The sequence below is a fragment of the Sparus aurata genome, chromosome 15 (genome assembly GCF_900880675.1).
Source record: "Sparus aurata chromosome 15, fSpaAur1.1, whole genome shotgun sequence".
In the NCBI taxonomy this organism is placed as follows: domain Eukaryota; kingdom Metazoa; phylum Chordata; class Actinopteri; order Spariformes; family Sparidae; genus Sparus; species Sparus aurata.
This window is the reverse complement of record NC_044201.1, coordinates 15,304,075-15,324,113: the sequence shown is the minus strand read 5'-3', so window position 1 is coordinate 15,324,113 and position 20,039 is coordinate 15,304,075. Positions and strand designations below refer to the sequence as shown.

At 41.0% G+C, this 20,039-nt stretch overlaps 3 protein-coding genes across 5 annotated transcripts; 1 reads left to right on the top strand and 2 right to left on the bottom strand.

Moving 5' to 3' along the window:
* Positions 1-36: 36 nt before the first annotated feature.
* eif3s10 (eukaryotic translation initiation factor 3, subunit 10 (theta)) lies at positions 37-9,522 on the bottom strand. Of its 3 annotated transcripts, none has more exons than XM_030442039.1 (22): positions 9,341-9,522; positions 8,588-8,778; positions 8,362-8,498; positions 7,715-7,878; positions 7,130-7,329; positions 6,724-6,932; positions 6,464-6,635; positions 6,211-6,315; positions 5,981-6,079; positions 5,762-5,878; positions 5,422-5,607; positions 4,914-5,261; positions 4,312-4,416; positions 4,115-4,228; positions 3,855-3,977; positions 3,609-3,762; positions 3,109-3,290; positions 2,505-2,587; positions 1,939-2,402; positions 1,659-1,809; positions 1,385-1,542; positions 37-959 (listed from the first exon to the last, which is right to left on the bottom strand). In XM_030442039.1, the coding sequence occupies exons 1-22, from the start codon at positions 9,387-9,389 to the stop codon at positions 775-777; spliced, it is 3,696 nt and encodes a 1,231-aa protein (XP_030297899.1). In that variant the 5' UTR covers positions 9,390-9,522; the 3' UTR covers positions 37-774. The 3 variants fall into 3 exon arrangements, with proteins under 3 accessions (XP_030297899.1, XP_030297900.1, XP_030297901.1); XM_030442040.1 differs by having other exon boundaries at positions 1,659-1,806; XM_030442041.1 differs by having other exon boundaries at positions 1,659-1,791.
* A 1,269-nt stretch (positions 9,523-10,791) lies between these two features.
* On the top strand, positions 10,792-16,736 carry dennd10 (DENN domain containing 10). Its single transcript, XM_030442043.1, has 10 exons — positions 10,792-10,939; positions 11,024-11,078; positions 11,402-11,598; positions 11,721-11,800; positions 11,892-12,040; positions 13,378-13,489; positions 13,600-13,700; positions 13,853-13,960; positions 14,043-14,137; positions 14,218-16,736. The coding sequence occupies exons 2-10, from the start codon at positions 11,033-11,035 to the stop codon at positions 14,383-14,385; spliced, it is 1,056 nt and encodes a 351-aa protein (XP_030297903.1). The 5' UTR covers positions 10,792-10,939; positions 11,024-11,032; the 3' UTR covers positions 14,386-16,736.
* On the bottom strand, positions 16,500-19,911 carry sfxn4 (sideroflexin 4). Its single transcript, XM_030442044.1, has 14 exons — positions 19,724-19,911; positions 19,523-19,588; positions 19,381-19,437; positions 19,265-19,291; positions 18,942-18,996; positions 18,817-18,842; positions 18,680-18,733; positions 18,527-18,589; positions 18,305-18,373; positions 18,105-18,195; positions 17,808-17,923; positions 17,642-17,727; positions 17,437-17,554; positions 16,500-17,353 (listed from the first exon to the last, which is right to left on the bottom strand). The coding sequence occupies exons 1-14, from the start codon at positions 19,760-19,762 to the stop codon at positions 17,276-17,278; spliced, it is 945 nt and encodes a 314-aa protein (XP_030297904.1). The 5' UTR covers positions 19,763-19,911; the 3' UTR covers positions 16,500-17,275.
* Positions 19,912-20,039: the final 128 nt, after the last annotated feature.

Below are 20,039 nucleotides of genomic sequence, written 5' to 3'. Positions count from 1 at the left end.
TCTTCAATGGTGACAGCATGAGACAAAATGAATGAGTAGGTGGTGAGCAATCATCTTTATTAATAAAGGCTTTATCTGTACACATGCAACCAGGTTGGATACCGTTGACTGCAGTGAGATAGAACCACATACAGAATATCAGTAAAGGCCAATTGAATACTCTAAGCATGCACATCAAAATGTTATTTCCACTTGTTCGATACCAGGTTAAGAAGCATCTGAAACACTAGATGAGGAGCAGAGATCACCGAAGCAGATGACATATTCCTGGTCATGGCCAATACAAGAGTTGTGGATCAGTGCTGTAATATAACATCTATGCAAAGGTTATTAATTTAAAAAGAGGCAGTTGGTGATACGCTGAGATTGCATTGAAAGTTTGAGCAGGTGTATTTGTTTTCAGTTTAATCTGTTTCACATCACACAGTGTAATGTAATAACACTCCTAACCACTGGGGGGTAGTCATGTTTACATTGATGGTTTGTATGAGGCCAAAGTGACTAAAGTGAATCGGTTTATGATGTTTTAGTTTGTGAGAAGCCTCGGGTTCAAACCTGTAGAAAGTCGAGATAAAGATAATGGGACAGGAAATCCCCAGGAAATCTACTGTCTACAAATATCTCATTCAAAAGAGAACAATGCACATGAGTATCAAGAACGTGTAGCCATTAATGAAACACTGTGGCTAACTGGCTGATGGGATATTGAATATTATAATTTTTTCCAAAACCAATTAATCATTAACCGCGCCAATTGGATGTAGAGGTTGTTGCTCAGCGGCGGACAGTGGTCCAGCCATCATCATCCGTCTCGTTCTTGGTGCGACGAGCGGCATCTTTGTCACCACGCCAACCCTTTTCTCCATCAGCGTCACGCTCCCGCTCCCTTTCCCTCTCTCTGGGTGGCTCCTTTTCCCGCTCCATCCTCTTCTCATCGCCTCCACGACGCCAAGAACCTCCTGAAGAAACAGAGACTCGTTAGGACGTGTTAAAGCCATAAACATATTCAACTTATAGTATATGACTCCGGTTAAAAAAGTTTGTATTTGTCCAAACAAGTGGGACTCTTTCTAAGACACCTGCTGTAGCAGCAACTTGACAAGTAAACAGCGCCCTCTGCTGGCCGAATACAACACCTCTATGTAATTTACCTGATGTTTGTGTTGGACAAATGTGCTACATTAAGTTCACACCTACTTAAAAGTGATGCGTTGTATTTCATGGACCCTGTATTAGTGTGCTTGAGGACAGCTAAAAAAAGTTTTGATATAAGGGTAAATCAGACAAATCTGAAGGCTTTCTACAGCTTCTAAATATGTCTTAAAGGAACAGCTGTGATGCCTCCTACAAGTATCCCTGGTAAGTATATAACTGCTCTGCACACCTTCATCTTGATCTCTCGGTGGAGCTCTGATTTCACGGTCATCCCTGCGGTCTCTATCACGGCGTTCACCACGGTCACGGTCAGTAGTGTCTTCTCTGCGAGAGTCCCTCCAGGAGCTTGCCTCCTCTGTGCCTCCTCTCCTCCAGCTAGTCTCCTCTCTGTGAATACACATGACAACAATTAACAGAACTGTGATAATTCAGTGAAAAGTAGACTATGACATCCTCTGCAGTTATTATTTTTAAGATAAATGCATCAAAACTCTTGGCATCACCTTGGTGGACGACGGTCTCTGAAGCTGCCCCCAGATCTTTCCTCTCCTTCAGCCTCATCACCGTCTTCCGAGCCGCCGCCACGGGGAGGACCCCAGCTCTCCTCTCTGGCCTTCTCCCGCTCACGCCAACCACCTGACACGGTTGAGACTTCTGATGAAAATTATTCACTTATCATCCCTGCCTGAAATTACATGTTAACAGAGCTCCGAAGCACCCAAATTCTTCACGTACATTAAAAGACATCATCAGTCATTAGCAGCTGAATGGCTACAGGCTTACCAGGTCTACCCAGAGGCTTCCAGGGTTTGGCATCATCACCACCACGGCGTGGCCTGTCTTCATCCATGCCTCTTCTTCCACCTCTGTCATCATCTCCTCCTCTTCTGGAGCCCCAGTCATCATCAGCCACACGCCTTGGACCCCTCAAGTCATCCAGGTTTCTGCGGGGAGCTCTGTCGTCATCAAAGCCACGTCTTGGACCACGGTCTTCATCAAAGCCACGCCTTGGGCCGCGGTCATCATCTCCACCCCTCCTAGGGCCGCGGTCATCATCAAAGCCTCTACGTATAGGACGGTCTTCATCCATTCTGCGTGGAGGACGGTCATCATCAGCACCACGACGTGGACCTCTGTCATCTTCAAAGCCTCGTCGGGGTCCTCTGTCATCCCTGCGAGGACCGTCGGCCCGCCTGAAGGGTGCCTCTTTCTCCTCTCCCTCATCACGGCCCTCCTGCCTCCAATCCCTATTAGGGGGAGAGAAAGCACAAGCATCATTAGAGTAGCCTATATCAGTAATTACTAATAGTTTAACAATACAAAAGTAGAATTAAGATTCCAACACGTACTTTTCAGGCACAGAACGACGCCAATCCGAACCCCCTTCCTCTGTGCGCTTCCTCCATCCTCCCTCCTCCTTCTCACCCCATTCCTGTAGAAGCAAAACAAAATTGGATCAAGACACATTCTGTCATTACATAGCTGAACGGTCTGTAAACCTGCTACATGAAAAGGCACTGCAACATTAAATGTCTGATCCTGTAGTCCACTGCTCTGCTTCAAGTCCTGAACGTACATGTTAATATTATTCTATCGCACATTAATCTGAGATGACACAAATCAAAAGAATCACATATTTTCTGACAAACTACTGTGATAAATTTTCTTAGATTATGTCAGTGAGACAGGCACCATTAACCTGCAATACTTATAGACAGGTAAAGTCTTGAACTTTGTTTCTCTGCCTAAAGTTCAGCTCATTTATAATATTTTTTTGTATTCTACCGATCATGGTATCACAATTATTGTGGGTAACATGATAAATCATTCTTTAATCTTTTAACAAATCCTGCGATTCCATTTCTTCATATTTGCATGTAACTTCAACTAATTGAGAATCAGATGTCAGCTCTGACCACGAGTAAAAAAAAAAACAAATAAACAGAATTGTACTTTGGCTTTCTCCTCTGGGGGGCCCCTTCTCTCCTCCTCACGACGGCGTTCTCGCTCTTCGATCTCCTGCTGGCGAGCGCGCTGCTTTCGTTCCTGCTCCTCGAGCTTGCGCAGACGCTCCTGGTACTCCCTCTCCTCCTCCTCTCGCTGCTCTTGTTCCAGGCGTTCACGCTCCTCACGCTCTGTAACAAAAGCAGAAAACAGCATGAGGCATGTTCAGACGCAGAGAGAAAAATATCAGTGATTTTATTTTTTTAAAAAAAGGTTCTTATTGAATCATGGTCATGTCCCGTTTCCCTGATGTCACTCAAAAAATGAAAATGTTGTGCTGGGCGACAGCCAAGGTTCTCCCTATAGTAGCACTAACTACTGGTGCCATTATTTCTACCACAATTCCCTCCATTTTCTGTTGCATAAGCACACCTGAAGTCCTTCATTGTAGCTGATAGGCTAAGAGTTTTTCTGTATCCCAGTACACATGTGCTATCAAAATGAACTACCTTTCTTTAGCTGCTCCTCGTGGATACGCTGGGCCTCTTCCTCTTTCTGACGGTAGTAAGTATTACGCCTATCCTCTTTGCGCTGCTTCTTCCTTTCTTCCAGGCGCTTCTTCCTCTCCACAACCAAGCGCTCCTCGAAAGTTTTCAGTTTTTCCTTCAAAGACACAATAGCAAATTTTAAACCACTGCTTCAATTACGTTGGCAATTTATAGTAATGGCTCTGTGAAGCATCATAACAGTCTCACCTCATAAATGAAGCTACGGGCGGCAGTAATTTTGGACAAGAAGTTTTCTTTGTCCTCCATCATCCTGGACATGCGCTTCTTGTGCTCCAGAGCCTTCTCCCGTTCAACTTTCATGTTACTGATCTGCAAGACAAAGACAAAAGAAAATTCTTAAATTCTAGATACTCACCTGGGAGTTTCAATTCAATTTCCTTGATCTATACATGTCATTTTTCAATCAGTGTTGTTTTTATTAATGTTTTTTTTTTCCCCAAACATACCCTCTCTTCCTCTTGGAGTTCCCATAGCTCCATGTCCTTGATACGCTGCTCCTCATACGCCTTCTTGATAAGAGGAATCTCTTCAAGACGTTTTGCCCTCTCAAAATAGTCGATCTGGAGCGAAAGAAATGGAAATATTAGTGTTCAATTCACATCTAGGTGACCAAGGTGATTTCACTTATGTATCACTCAGTTACCTTCTTCTCCTGGTTCTTCAGACGCTCCTGAAGTTCTTTCTTCTCCTTCTCCAGCTGCTCCACCTGTTTGGCCATGATGAAGTCAGGATCCAGCTCCTCAAGGTCCTGTAAGAACACATTTGTTAGTCTCACCTTTCAACTTCATATCCCAATGATGCAATTCTGCAATATGCAGTTAAACCTAACAAGTCAAGTCAAGTCAAATTTATTTATATAGCACATTTCATACGGCAAGCGTAAACTCAATGTGCTTCAAGAAATTAAAACAAAGATACATTGTAGAACATAAAATAGCATATAGGATAAAAAGAATATAATAAAACAAAATAAAATAGAATAAAAACATTTAGGACATTATACAATCACACAAGAATGTATTTTTATCATCATTTAAAAAGGGAGATGATAATAAAAAAAAAAAAAAATTCTTGAAACAAATGAGACAGAATTAAAATACACTCTTTAAACTTAACTAAAAGCTTGCGAAAAAAGATATGTTTTTAGTTTACTTTTAAAAGAAGACACTGTTGTAGCAGACCGTATTTTATGTGGAAGAGAATTCCAGAGAGTGGGACCATAGTCAAACTAACAAATAAAGTTACCTCAATATCAATATCCTTGAAGGCTTTGGCTCCCAGTTCAGTCTTCTTGATCTGCTCCAGTCGTTCACGGACTGTCTTCTTCTTGATCTGCTCATGCTCCTGCATGATGCGCTCCTTCTCCCTCTCTTTGGCCTCCTGGCGTAAACGCTCCTCCTCAGCCTTGCGGACCTTCTGCATCTCAGCTTCACGCTGCTCAAGCTCCTCCTTCTCACGCTGAATGTTGAGGCTCTCCAGGCGCTCCTTACGCTCCTCAATGGTTTGTCTACGAGCCAGGATGCGCTGGTGATCTTTGCGGGCATTTTTGAGATAAGCAGCGATGGCCTGTTGGTTCTGCTCCTCGCGCTCTTGCTGAGACGGGACAAAGACAACGTAATGAAGTTGAAAGTTGAAAAATATTGCATATAAAAGAGTTTAATAACACATGAAAATACACACTAATATTGGTCACTCATCAGGTGGATCTGGTCTGGTGTAACAACATATGAGAGCTTTGTATGACTGAACTCACCAGGATGGAAGCAGGCTTGATGATGTAGATGGCTTTGGCCAAGGAAGCAGACATGGCAGTCAACTGGTTCCTTATCTGCTCTGAGGGCATGTTCTGAAGGAAAGGACCAACAGGGGCGTCCTCTTTGGTCGAGTAGTTCAGGTCAGAGCCAAAGCTCAGAGTTCGAGAGGTGTGATCTATACGGACCTAAAAGGGAAAAATTAAATGTTATACAAGTTTTAAAAAAAAATAGTATGAAAAACACTCTTTAAGTCTTGACATTGTCATGATCGTGACAACACTTTTGTTGGCCTATCGCTAGTGTATAATACTGCATAATCTCTCCTGATCTTGATCTTACCTGCAGATCACAGTGCCGGGCAGCATCCACAATGGAGCGCTCCAGCTGGAAGGCATCCACAAATGGAACCAGGGAGGCCAGACGGGTGAACTCGATGCTTTGATAGATCTGGGCAACCTAATATAATCCACACAGAATAATTAGAGAGTCCCATCAGTACAGTGTGAATGTGATTCCGAAGAGCATTCCAGGGAATTGAAAACTACAGAAGAGACTTACCTGTTGCAGGAGTCTCAGGATGGTATTACTCTGCAGATGAGGGACATACTGCTGCAGATCAGCCTCCTTCTCAGCCTGGTCTCTCACCCAGTTCAAAACCTAGTAGAATAATAAGTTTGTAACAATATGTTAGGATAAGACATGACTAGCTAGGATTAATAAACATATTAAATAAATTCAACATAAAGTAAATGAAAAAAAAAACAAAACTACAAAGCCAGATTGTTTACCTTGGTCACTCTTCCGCTCAGCTTCAGAGGATGAAAATCTACTTCAAGCCAGTTGTACAGTTCTTTGATATCAGGAACAACATACTGCAGCAGATTGAATCTCACCTAGAATGCAAACAATAAAACAGAATTGTCAAAACATTGTTAATATTTTTGAAGTTGTGGACGTCTGATTTCAATAGAAAGGTATTCAGAGGAACTGATAGAGACCTAAAACACTTAACAGAGCTTCTTTCTTATGTGCAAAACGTACCATGTCATTGATGAGACTCTGGCGGGTCGGTGGAGACTGCAGGCCCAGGAGGGTGGCCAGCCTGCGGTGCTTTTCCACAATGATGCCATCCATGTCCAGCAGCCTAGCGATGTCAGTGCGCTCGGGGGTGATGGGAATGGACAGTGTTGCCAGGAGGACTCTGGTCGACATCCTGAAGATGGAAAGTAGGTTATATTAACAGCTTGTTCCCAAACCAGAGTAAAGCTTGTGCATTTATCAACAAATGATAAATAAGGTACCTCTGCATCTCATCTTGGGTCAGATTCTTTCGCATCTCCCTTGAGAGATGATAGAGCCGGTGGAGGGTGCAGGCGTGGAATAGAGCATTTCCAGATTTCCAGAACACAGTAGACACCTTGTTGTAATAGTTGGCCATCAGCTGGGGTTTAGGAGGCTTCTTGGAAAGAGCAAACAGTCCATGGATGTCTTCAACAGCCTTGAATGCTTCCTGGATAACAGAAAAAAAACATACTTCAATAAGAATATCTTCACTCTGACCATATGTCACATATTTCATTACACTGAAGGTCTATACAGGTATTTCTTACAAATCATACTATACATATTAACAGACTGCTTTCTAAGGAACTGCTGAAAATGTTTTATACACTTTAATTAACAGCTTGTAGACTAAAACCAACAGACCTGCCAGAGCTCCATGCTGATGGCGCTGTCCAGCTGCACCAGACGTGTCTCCAGGTGCATAGACTGGCTCTCAGGGTTGTTCAGATTGATGGCAGTGCTCTGGTTGTGGTGGCGCTGGATCTGACCCAGATGCATACGCAGGTTGTCACACAGCTTGCGGAACTCTGCTTTACGGGTGTACTGAAGGCAGAACTTGAATGCTGCAGAAAAGATGACCAGATGTTATTTACAGCAATGAGTATGTTGTTATGTATGTATGCATGTTCAATCGTATCAAGTTAGGTTAAGATAAAAGCCATACCGACATTAAATTTTTCATCTAAATGTTTTATGATGGGCCCTATTAAAACATTAATTCCCTTGGCAAAGGCTGAAGTGACAGTGTTTTTCATTTTAAATATGGCACCACTGTTATGTTCTAGACATAATGTTATCATACACTAACATCTATCCTACATGAAGACTGCCTAAACCTAAAACTTTTTGTTGACAGTAACTCTTATGCAGCCTAGGAAACACAAAACAAAACACACTTAGTTCAGATAGTATGAGTTTGCATGATAAATATTCAGTTTGTGTCCCTACCTTGCTGGGCAATGTCATGGTACAGGCGCTCCACCTTGGAGTTGTTTCGCAGCAGGTCCAGGCACTGACGGTACGACTCCCACAAGAACTTGACCCAGGGAGTGAGCAGCAGGCGATCAGTACGATCCTGAGTGTCCTCTCCACTCACAGCGCTCAGGAGCACACTAAAATCCAAACGAGTTCAATGTTATCAGTGAACAGCTTGAAATGTGTCAAGCATCTTACACCCTAGGTTGTGCACATAGTCGGTACAATGTATAATATTCAATTATCCTTTTTACGTTACACCACCCTACATAGTATTATTTTAATGTTTTTCATGTTTATATGTTATATTTTAACCTCTGCACTATTTTAACAACAGTTTCCCATTCTTCACTTGTATGCTTTCACTTGTATACATATAGTTTAATATTGTTTGGAAGAAGCCTGGGAATTACAGAATTACGAAGTCAATGACTGCTTTACTGTCGTTGGTCTGTATATGATGATCACCTTTCTACATAAAGGTGCTTGTCAAGTTTGTTATTGCACAAAGAGATTAGTTTAGATTCAGTAACAAGTTAAAGGTATATCAACATGTGGAGACAATGCAATAAAGCTTTACAGTGACATTGCTTCTGCATCCAACATTTAAACATCCTAACCTTTCAGGAGTCTGGATGTTGTCCAGATCCTCGATGTCCAGGACCATCTGCTGGGACTCCTCCTTGGCGGTCTCAGTCTTCTCCTCCGCCAGCTTCAGGTAGGCCCTAACCACATCCTCCAGAGATTTGATGTTCACCTGAAAGCAAAGACAAACATTTAGTTGCCTCAAAAAAAAAAAAAAAAATCTGGTTTCTTTAGCTACCCGACGGATTTCTCCCCACACACCTGCTGGCAGATGTTCTTGTACTGGTAGAGACCCTCCTTGGCCAGGTGGCTCTTGCGGAGATCCACGCAGAGCTCCAGGTACTTGAGCATGATGGGCTCGTGGATCTTCTGCCATGTTCGATGTTTCTTGCTCTTGATGACATCGTACAAAACATCCAAAGCTGGCTGCTTCTTGCCAACCTCAAGGAACTCTGTATCAACACAGAAAAACAGACTGATGTGAGCTCCATCACATGTCTATGGTAGCCACAAAAATTACGTAATGTTAACACTACAAAACATGAGCTTTTCGCACCACTAGCACCAAAGATCATAATACCCTGGTTAGCTAACGTCAACCCTGCCTTACATTGTTAGGCCCGTGGTGCTCGGTGAACGTGACATTAGCATTACCTTAACGCTAACGTAAGAAGGGAGCGTTAACAATATGACAGTAGTTAAAATACATTGTTAGCTAGCTGTCACGAGTGTTCACGGTTATTTAAAAGCAGCCTTTGATACATTTCCATGTCACCGGTTTTGCACAATGATCAGCACCACAAAAATGGCCTAGCCGGCTAGCTATATACTAACGTAGCTTTAGCGATATGGCTTCCCCGCCATTCCAACTGTAGGTTACTAGCTAGTAGCTAGCCCGGCTAACTGCGCCGCAGCATTGATGACAAGGCACACGAAGGCTAGAGCCAGCTAACGGTTAGCCAGTTAGCATGAATGTGTGACATCTGTGAGACGTAACGCTGTGTCTTTACTCACCGTTCGCTCGTTTGAGAGCATTTTCTGGCCTTTGAAAATAAGCCGGCATGTTGATGGCGTTCTAGTGGAACTCCAAATTGGCTGACTTGAGTGGATTTTGACAAATTTCACCAGTCCATCCACGCCACGCACTCACCCGCAACGACGGTGCTGGCTGAGAAAGGAGGAACCTCGTGAGCGGCCCAGCTAGGGTTGCCAGGTGCGTCACGCGCTCCCCCCTATCACTGTGTCCACCCCAGGAGCAGACTGAAAATCAGATCTGTCTCAACCAAAACATTAAAACGGTTTCAGTGTCATTATTTTGCTTAATGTGCCTTATTGATAATGTGTGTATCACCACTCTCCTGTTGGTGGCTCTGTCTGTTTCTCTAAATTATCATTCACTTGTAATTATGTTGTGGTTACACAATTTAATACCAAACAACAGCCAGGACTCTGTCGCATCTGCTTAAGTTTGTTGGAGAATCCTGAATATGCACATGTATTGTAGGATTGCATGTATTCGACCTATAATTATCAATTTTGCTGACACATATTTCAGTTGCATAGACTATCTGACCTGGTAAATGACCATTGATGTTGATTAAAAAGGTAGCAAATAAATAAAGAGGTGTAGAATATAGATATTTCGAAAATTTCTGATTAGCCTTAATTAGAACACATGTTTAAATGAATGTTCCTACTGACGAATTATGGATCGGATAACAGCGTTGTAAAACCTACAATCGGGGTTTTAAAATCAAACCTGGCAACTCTGCTTGTGCGAAGGTCCCGTATGAGCTCCTCTTAAGGATGCATTCAGGTTCCGTCGTAAAATATCAACCACATCAAACTTTGTACGCTTGATTCTTAACTGTATGGCAAGAACAAAACTTTACAACTTCTAAAACATCAAAATAGAACCAGAATTTGAATGATGTTATTTAAATGATTCAAAGTGACATCAAAGTGAAATACTTTCATACTATCTCATTGTGACCGTGAATTTACATTGACACTCCTCTCCATAGATATAATAAAATAAAGAAGCTTTTAGAATGTATATGTATATATTTACAATGAAAACCATCAACCATTAGTCTGATGTCATAGTTATATTAGAGTAATTGCAATGTTAGTTTTCAAGTTAAACAATAAACCAGCAACAACAAAAGTGAAAGAAACTGTAATATAGATTCAAAGGAAATGTGGGGTCTGATTAATTAAAAAAAGTCATTTTAAAATGTCACAAAACTAAGTGCAACTTGAAAACATATAATTCAAGTATAATTACATAAAAATTCAACCTCTGTTTTCATTTAAAAAAAAAAAGAAGAAAAAAAATGGTCACAGAAATTCAAACAGAAGTGTGGATAAATGTACAATTCCAGTAACCATGAACGCACCATCAGCGCTGAGCCATCGCCAGCTATGATTGGTCGGCAGCAGCGCACAATCCTCCAGTCCCGGAAGAAGGAAGAGGTTTCGCACAGGGAGGAAAGTCTGTTGACAGCAGAAATCCCACCCAAGCCACTGACAACACATTTGAACACATTTATTGTCTTATTAAATCTGTCCAGCATCGCATTGTGGTATTTGGACCCAGCCGGAGATCTCAGGGTACTTCACAGTTACATTAGTGTCCACAGAGGAAGATGCTCGGTTGTTTCTCTCCAGTTAACTTGTGGTTGTGAACTCTTGCAGGTATGGAATATGGCAGCAACTGAAACGCAGCTTATGTTAAGCGTCGGATTGATCGGTGAGTTTCAGTTCATAGGTCGTTTCTTGTTTCTTGGTCGTGTTTTCAAGAGAGGTTTCAGACTTTCTGTACGTGCGGGACAATCACATGACACCAGTGTGACCCAAAAGTGTCTGATCAGCAGGGCTCCATGTCCCTCACTGCTCCTGCATGTTATGTAGTAAACATGAATGAGCTGGTCAGGGATGTGTTCCTAAATGCATCCAAGAACTCAGACCCACTCGTGATAAAGATTTTGTCCAAGGAAGCCATGACAGTTTCTTATATATTTGTCCATGCGTAGATTAATTTATAAAATTAGGTTTTATTTGTCTTCTATCCAGAGAAAGATGTGAATGGAGACACACTGTGGGTGTGGTGCTATCCCTCTGTGGGCTCAGACCTGAGGCAAGTCCTGCTCAGCAAGTGCTGTCTGACACAGGACGGCCGGGATTTCCACACCTTTGTGTTTGGTCAGTTCTGTCGTACCTGGTACTACATCACCACGGTGGAGGCGCAGGAGCCCACAGCACTGATCAAGGTACAGAGTTCGGACACCCTGCTGTCATGATGATCTAGAACAAGGAACAATGAGCGTGCAGCACTTCTATGTTTTCTGTCTTCTATTTGCATTGAGTTGTATCTCCATGTTTTTCCTTCAAGGTGACTCATTTTTCAATAGTTGTTACAGCGAAAGACTTCAACCCTGAGAAGTATGCTGCACTTAGCAGAATACTCTGCAGGTACGGTGTGCAGCTGAGATGACACGGTTTGTTTTCTTCTCTGTTAAGAGCGCTTCTTCATTTGAGCAGTATGTTTTTGTTTATCATCCAGGATGTACATCAAACACGGCAGTCCGGTGAAAATGATGGAGGCTTATGTCACCGTCCTCACCAAAGGAATTTGCCAGAGTGATGAAAACGGCTCATTTCTAATTAAGGACTATGATGTACGGAAAGCATACCTGGCCGGTTCACTCAAAGGTAAGACATCACATTCGCAAAGAGGAACATTAATCTGTATTTTGACCCCCTTTGAAGAATTCCACTTTCATCATGGCAAAGTGTATTTGTTATAACATTCATAACAATAATAAAAGCAATACATTTTATTTAATTGGTGCCTAAAGACATTTTACACAAGTTAAAAGAAAACGGCACATTAGAATTGCACAGTTTATAAAAACAATATAAAGCATGCATTAAAACCTCTGAGAAAGCAATTAGTGATGAGTGATTCATGTTGTGCTGTTGTGTGCCAGTGAGATTCTTCTATAAAACTGTGTGCACAGTGTTTGTGAATGGTGACATAATTTCCAGGCACATATAAGACCCTATATTGATAAGACCATGGGTATAAAACATAATTATTGGGACAGGCTTATTAGTTAGACGTCCTTTTTGGGACAAGTCTTGTTTTCATGCAGCGTTTGAAGACAGAAGCAACCTTGAATTAAGCAGGTCGCATGAAAAATTTCCATATGCAGACAAAGGTGTCACCCTTTGTCAGATGGCAGCTGCTGAACAGGTCATGTAGAAGTTTTCATGACACGTTTACAGTGATGAAGGTGATACTAACACAGTGTGGATTCTTCTGAGATGAAAGTGGGTCATCCAGTTCACTTCACAGGGTTCGTACGGGTGCTTGAAATCCTTGAAAGTGCTTGAATTTCAATGTTGTGTTTTCAAGGTCTGAAAAGTGCTTGGATTTTAGTTTAAGTGCTTGAAAGTGCTTGACATTATAACTCTGTGTCTTGGCAACACTGGGATCAGACTGGATAGTTTGCTTATTACAAGCAGAAATAAAATCAGTGTTTGTGTTTATCATCACACATGCAGCCTGGTAGCAATAGAGAAGGATGGCTGAGGACAAGGTGAATTTGATGCAATTTGGACTGATGACACGTTCAATATTAATAAACTTTGATGAATAAGCAAACAGCTTATAAAAGTTTATGTCAAAAAAGAAAATTACAGGGTGATCTCAGGTCTCTCTTTGTCTCGCTGCAAATGTACCTAAAGAACGCCAAGTGGCTTCCCTTTTTTTGGATAAACTTTGTGTTCTCCTTTAATTTCTGAAGTTTTTGCTATTATGAAACATCATTTTAGAAGTTTACAGCATAATACAATGTACATAATTGTGATAAAAAGTGAAAATAAATAATCATGAGTATATATATTCCTGTAGATATGTATTTTACCCCAGCGATAAGGTGCTGGAAAATTTTGTAAATTACCCTTAAAAGTGCTTGAAAAGTGCTTGAATTTGACCTTGAAAAATGTGTACGAACCCTGACTTCAGTGCCTCTTTTCTGCCTCAGATGTGGTGTCTCAGTTCGGTTTAGAGACCATCATCCTGTACACCGCTGTCATGCTGAAGAAGAGGATCGTTGTTCATCACCCTCGGGTTGAAGCATTGCTGGAGTTTACGAGGTGGAATTGAGACTTAAATTCAAAATATGCTGCTATAAACTTTAATTACTTTATTTCTCTAGTGGAGACTCTTGTCCTCTTTGGGTTACTCTTTACCTTTGTATCCTTAGAGTTCTGCCCACGCTGGCATGGCACAGGAAGGACTGGTCCATCCTGCACCCGTATGTGCATCTGACTGATACTGAACTAGAGGATCTGAAGAAGTGCCCTGGTGAGGCTGCCTCCTGCTTTATTTACTCTAATTAACAGTAACCTGCCTCACTGCCTCATGGTTGGTGATTAGCCACCATCTGCACTCTGATCACCAATCTCATGGTAAGGAGATGAATTATTTATGCAGCAATATGTTCGTCTTCTCCCTAGGATACATAGCGGGATTTGTAGATCCGGAAGTGTGCAACAGATCGGACTTGTTTGATGTGTATGTGAACCTCCCAGACAGTGTGATCACAGTGTCCCAGAGTGCCAAAGGTACAGTATGTTCACAGAAAACGCAGTATGTTTCCAAGAGCGCTTTGATTCCCGAGAGCTGATGTTCAGTATCCCACCACAGAGGCCATGGCTATGGGGAAGTTACACAAGGACATCGGCCACCTTATTGTCCAGTCTGCAGAGGACACTGAGGGGTCAGATAGTCAGGTCATCAAGGTGAGACTTCTCCAAAATGTGTCCCTCAATCCACAGTTGTAAGAAATATAGCTTTCAATCTAACATGAAATAATTCACAGGACATATCCGTCAAGACTAAAGAGATCCTGGCTAACTTGGTGTCCCTGTCTGGCGAGTGTGAAGACTCTAAGATCACACTGGAAGGTTTAAAGCAGCATCATTTCCCTCCGGCGACAGAGAACTTCCTCTTTCATTTGGCAGCTGCCGAGCAGCTCTTACGGATATAAACCTGCTATCAGACTCTGTACTGCAGGATGTCAGCTGCACGAACAGATCTTTGGGTAATTGCCGTTCTCTGAAAGACTTGTGCACACTCTCACTGTTACCATGAGTGTGCACAAGACGCGTGCTCACAGTAATCTTCATGTGAGGTAGGAAAGTGTCTCTAGCATCACATTTTATCGTCCACTGTTGTGCTAATGTGTGACATCAAGCATCGTGTATACCAGGGTGTTTTGTATCGTAGAATTAAAGGATATGTTTGGCAATTTTTATTTTTTTCAGTCCCATGAAAAGGCAACAATTAAATATTGTCTGTGTATCCACAGCCTGATATATCTTAGTTCTTTGTGCTCCGTTTGAGCTCCATTTTAGTAAAAAAAAAAAAGCACACCAGTGAGCTACAGCGTTGCACTGGATTTTTATTACAACGAACACGGGCACAGTGGATCATTTTAACTCAGTCCTTCTCTCATAAATACCTACTGCGGCACCAAATGTGTATTAATCCACAGCTGAAAATAGTCCGCAAACCAAATGCACTATTTACTCGTCTGTAACTTTTTTTAAAAATGACATTGCCCAACTGTTTACCACTGCATTCAGACCAAATGTGAAGGAAGTATTTGTGTTGTGTTAGTTGCGTGAGCTTGATCGCGTGGTTCTGAATTTTTAAATACAAGTCAAGTAAGACATGAATTTACCACTGACCAAACACAAAGTTGTGAGGGATTAGACATGAATTTGCTGCTAACCGCGTCCTTATCATCGATTTTTTTAATGTAATCCAGCCACACAAAATTAATTTGTGCTGCATTTGGTCTGAATCCAGCATTTGGAAGTTACTCCACCCTCTTAAAAAATTCTATTTGTGATTCCTTTTTTTCTTTTTTTTTTAAAAAACAAATAAGTACGTCATCAGTCAGAACCAATGGGATTGGAGTTAAGTTCCTCAGACAATAGAAAAGTATTTAAAGCTGTTGTTGTAAGCATTGTCCTCATCGTAGCTTACTTCCTGTCCGTTAGCGATCCCCTCCCTCCTCGCTACATCGCCACACTTGCACAAGTAAGTGGGCAGGAATACCAGAATATTTCTTTTCTCTTTTATCGCATGAGGGCGGAAGAGGGGCAACATGAGTTACTGACTGAACACTCAAAAACAGGGATTATTGTTGGAATATAAAGGCTATTTAATACTTAATAAGAAAATAACGTTTACAGCAGCTTTAACTCAGTCCTGCTGCCATAAAAACTCACTACAGCACCAAATGTGTATTAATCCGCAGCTGAAAATAGTCCCTAACAAATGCACTATTTATGCCTGTTTGAGTAACTTTTGTAAAAAAAATGACAGTGCCCATTTGAGAAAGTTACTTAACCTTCTTAAAAAATGAAACTATAATTGTGAGTCAATTTTTTCAAGAATTGCATCTTCAATGACCAATGATCTTCGGGCTAAGTGCCACAGACAATAGTAGAGAGTCGGAAAGTATTTTAAGTCAGACTAACACTCTGTCCACTTTGGTCTTTTTATGGGATTTTATTGACAGAAAGAAAATGATAAGATATTGCTAACCTTATCCTTTAACATTCAGAGTTATGGACAAAAGGCACTACAGAATTTGTCTCCAACGTTGTGAGATGTAAACAAATATGCTGATAATTTGTCAGCTGGTACATCTGATAGTGCTTTCCAGATGTTAGCTCCCACCTCACAGTGCAAAAGCTGTACATTTAAAACATCATAAATCATGTTCCTAGTATGAAATATTGGGTACTCACTGTGAGGAGTCAGACCCAGAAAAAAAGTATACATAAATGCAGCTACAGCAGCTGAAATGGCTCAGATGTAAAGAGCACGTATTAATATGAATGAGTTAGTTAATAGAAACATTGCACAACATGTGGGTTTATTTACATTTTCTTTTTTAAATGTCACATTTTGTATTTTACTAACGACTTTAGTGCAGCACACAACTGTAATACAAGCAAATGTGTTGTGTAACGAGGCTTTTTCAAACTATTTTATAAAAAGAGCTCTGCAGCTGATCAAATGATTATTGGTGCTTCCACCATCCATATTGATTTATATTGCATCATGTGTGTCTTATTGTTCAGGTTCTTTTTTTTTTTTTTTTTTTTTAAGTAAGCGCTGTTGTTTTACAGTTAAGAACATTTTCAACCACTTTGCCAAAAGGATGTTTTTACGCCTCAGTATTTCAGATAAGACACAGAGTGCAATACATAGAGATGCTCATGTAACTTTGTAAACTAAATGTATTTTCATGAATCGATGTAGTATTTCATATCAACAGATACAGCTAATATTCCAACTAAATAAATTTACTATCAAAAAGGAGCGTCTTGCTTGTTTTATTGTTTTGATATTTAAATTATTTTTATTTACATGAAAACAGGGAGAAAAAGCAGAATATCATCTTCGAGTCTGTTACATGCATCGGACATTTTTTCAGCTGCATGATGTTGAAGGTGTGCTGTGTAAGAATTGGCCATGTGTCCAATTCAAACAAATCTGAGGCAGCGAATCACCAGAGTAGGTACGAACTGCTGCTAACTGTAGCTTCCATTAGCTGAGCCCAGTTACCTGTGCAGTTAGCGATCTGAGGCCGGGCTGGGAGCTTGGAGGGGCTGTGGGAGTGTTGGTGTTGTTTTGTATCAAACTATCACATCTTGAGGTACAAAGCAACTGCGGGCTAGCTGGTTAGCATGGTAACTTAAGTAGATACCTCTGCAACACAATACTTAATGTCTGACAACTGTAGTTATTTTTTGAATGTTATAAACTAAAATTCTTACATATTGCACCTTTTTAAGAAGACATTTGTGATGCTGATCATTGATGGCTGTATGCATTTTGGTTGATTTTGTATTTGCTCTTCAGAGTCCTCTATGGTAGTATAACTGTCCGGCGGGTGCTCCAGCACTCAGCTCCTTCTCTATATTTTTCCTCTTTATCTGTAAAATAAAAAAAATGTATAAATGTCCACCGATTTCTTCCCGAGGACAACATTACAGCACTGGAGGATCGTGATTCTTACCGTTCCCAGTTGTGGATAGAGACTGAATGAGACCGGTATCATCAAGCCCATAACAAACACAGTACTCATCTGACGGAGAGGAGCGACCAGCCAAGAGTACCTCTGGAGAGCCCTCGATCTGTGAAGGAGAGATCGATGTGGTATAGTAGGTCCAACAGGCGCCATTTTGTGTAGAAACACAAAGCTACATATAAAAGTGACTGACCTCTGGAAGAGCAAAACCAGGAGATTAGGGACAACAGCGGTTGCACCAAATAGTGCCGCTCTTGACAGTGCAGTCTCCATCACAGCCTGAACAGAAATTAAAAAATATTAAACACTGAAAGTTTTCAATAAGACTTATTTTTGTCTTCTTACTCCTTTTTTTTCACCTTTTCTCCTGCTGTTTTAGAGAAGCCAACAGGGTTTCCATTGGAGTCAAACACTTGGATCCCGTTTACATACTCCTCACTTCTGACAGTATACACGTTGAAGAAGGCCAGAGCAGCTTGAAAGAATAACACAAAATGTTAGTGTCAAAAGTCCTACCTGTTGTTAGTGAATCCAACCAGCTGACTTCATATTAAATAAATATTAAAGAAAAAAGGAAAGTAAGATAGTGATGTACAATGTTATGTCTATCTTATGACACCATATTATTCTACAGTAATTCAGTTGAAAGTAGTTACCTGAGAGTGGTAAGGGTAATATCGTCCTTAAGATATTCTGAATAGGTGCGCTTTTGATACCAAGTCGGGAAATAAAAATTTGAGGAAGGGCCTGAAAGAAACAGATGCAGGAAGGTTTTTTTTTTTTTTTTAATGTTTGAAGAGGATTCCTTTACTTGAAACAGTACAGTCAACAACCGTTATTATCAGGTTACACGCACCCCTGCACATGTTGCAAATGAGACAGTCCCAGCCATCGACAGAAGCTGCACCAAAGACGTTTTTCTACCCTGGTGGTGAGAGATAAAGAAGATAAAGTCTTCGAGAGAAGAAAAGGGAGGATGTTTCATGACTACAGACTCATTAAAGATTTATGAATTAAGGAGACAAGTAAATCAGAGTAATACTGGGTGGTGGTTTCGTTATCTTGATATATACCTTACCTGTTCAGATGAAGAATTCCTGTTTGCATAATTGAAGCCAGCACTGTAACTCTGCAGCAGTAACTGAAAGAATGCATTGTTCATCATGTATGTACACTGTATTATAACAATATGGGCTATGTTTTCAACAGTATGATGAATGTGCTTTATTACCTGCCAAAAGACAGCAGGACTGACGGTGACATGTGGCAAAAAACTGCCAACCACCTGGAAAACAATTTAAATAAATGAACATTTGATTCACAAACACAATCAGGAACAAATTGTCATAATATGTGGTAGACACGTACCAGAGGCACTGATATTGGCATAAATGCTTGAAAGGGAAATGAGAAACATGAGGGTGTTAGCATCTCTTTTTCAAATCAAGTGTTTCAAGTCAATTTCAATATGGATGGAAAACATCTGACCGTACCTGGAGGGCGAAAAACTAGTGGAAGCACAGCACCAGAATCAGCATGGACAGATGACTGTTAACACAAAGAAGTGATCAAGACTTTAGACAAAAGGCAACACACTGAAGTCCTTAAAGTCAAAGCATCTGGACATCACAGCTGGCATAGTATAAAACATCTGGACACATTCAGCTAGAAATGGATTCTGGATTAAACACAACAGTGAAGCCCTGTTGGTTAAACGATAGCAGTCAGTGCTGGATGCATATACAGAGAATCCTGTGAATTATGATTAATTTTAAGAGGATTTTATCTGCAGTGTTGTATTTTCTGCAAGACTTACGAGTGAGAGGTTCTGTGCATGATCATCCTAGAGGAGGAAACAGAACAGGTTTAAATAAATATTTTCAAGATGCTGACTGACCACTGTGCAGATTATATTCTTTAACATAATCTGACCTTTTCATTTTGTGTCTCTCCACTTTCGAGTAGAGTGCGGGCCTTCTGTATCTCAGCCTGAGGATAGCAGTATCATTAGTTAACGATCAGGTATGATCTACTCATCTCACAGTATAAGATCAGTGAGGTGGCTGCCACTTACATCAGAGGACAGCAGGGAGATTGGATCAAGGAGATTAACCCAGATCTTTAGTCGACTGTAGAAAGACTGGAAAAAAAGTTACTCTAAATATCAATACTTGTAAAATATATCACAGGAACAAAGATGTAAACATAGTTTCATTGTAACTTTCCTCATCGCTGATGCTGCCCTGTATGATGAAACACTGCTGTGCACACTCACCTGTCCGTGGCTCTTCCAATACAGCAAATTGGGATCCATTAGAACAACGAGTGCATCTACTTTAAATTAAGACTGCATTAGACACTGTACCAGAATGGATTTATCCTGATTTTGAGGTCAAATACTATTTAGAAAATACTTCCGCCTTCCGCCATGTGGTCAGTTGTGGGCGGATTTGTGCTACATTCTGGGACATCGGAAATATCGGATATTATATCTCCGTCACATCCATGTTTTAGTTTTGTTTATTGAAAAGAAAGCAGAGTCGTGTCTACCTTTTACTCTTAACGTTTAACTAAAGTTTTAACAAAGACCA

Coding starts and splice junctions, on each gene's coding strand:
- eif3s10 (XM_030442039.1), bottom strand. CDS start 9,389: ATGCCGGCTTATTTTCAAAGGCCAGAAAATGCTCTCAAACGAGCGAAC. Junction 2,403..2,504: donor CGTCGTTCTGTGCCTGAAAA/GTACGTGTTGGA, acceptor TCCCCCTAATAG/GGATTGGAGGCAGGAGGGCC. Junction 960..1,384: donor ACCGAGAGATCAAGATGAAG/GTGTGCAGAGCA, acceptor CTGTTTCTTCAG/GAGGTTCTTGGCGTCGTGGA.
- dennd10 (XM_030442043.1), top strand. CDS start 11,033: ATGGCAGCAACTGAAACGCAGCTTATGTTAAGCGTCGGATTGATCG. Junction 11,801..11,891: donor CTTAGCAGAATACTCTGCAG/GTACGGTGTGCA, acceptor TTTATCATCCAG/GATGTACATCAAACACGGCA. Junction 14,138..14,217: donor CAGATAGTCAGGTCATCAAG/GTGAGACTTCTC, acceptor AATAATTCACAG/GACATATCCGTCAAGACTAA.
- sfxn4 (XM_030442044.1), bottom strand. CDS start 19,762: ATGGATCCCAATTTGCTGTATTGGAAGAGCCACGGACAG. Junction 18,734..18,816: donor TGCCAATATCAGTGCCTCTG/GTACGTGTCTAC, acceptor ATTGTTTTCCAG/GTGGTTGGCAGTTTTTTGCC. Junction 18,196..18,304: donor CATTTGCAACATGTGCAGGG/GTGCGTGTAACC, acceptor TGTTTCTTTCAG/GCCCTTCCTCAAATTTTTAT.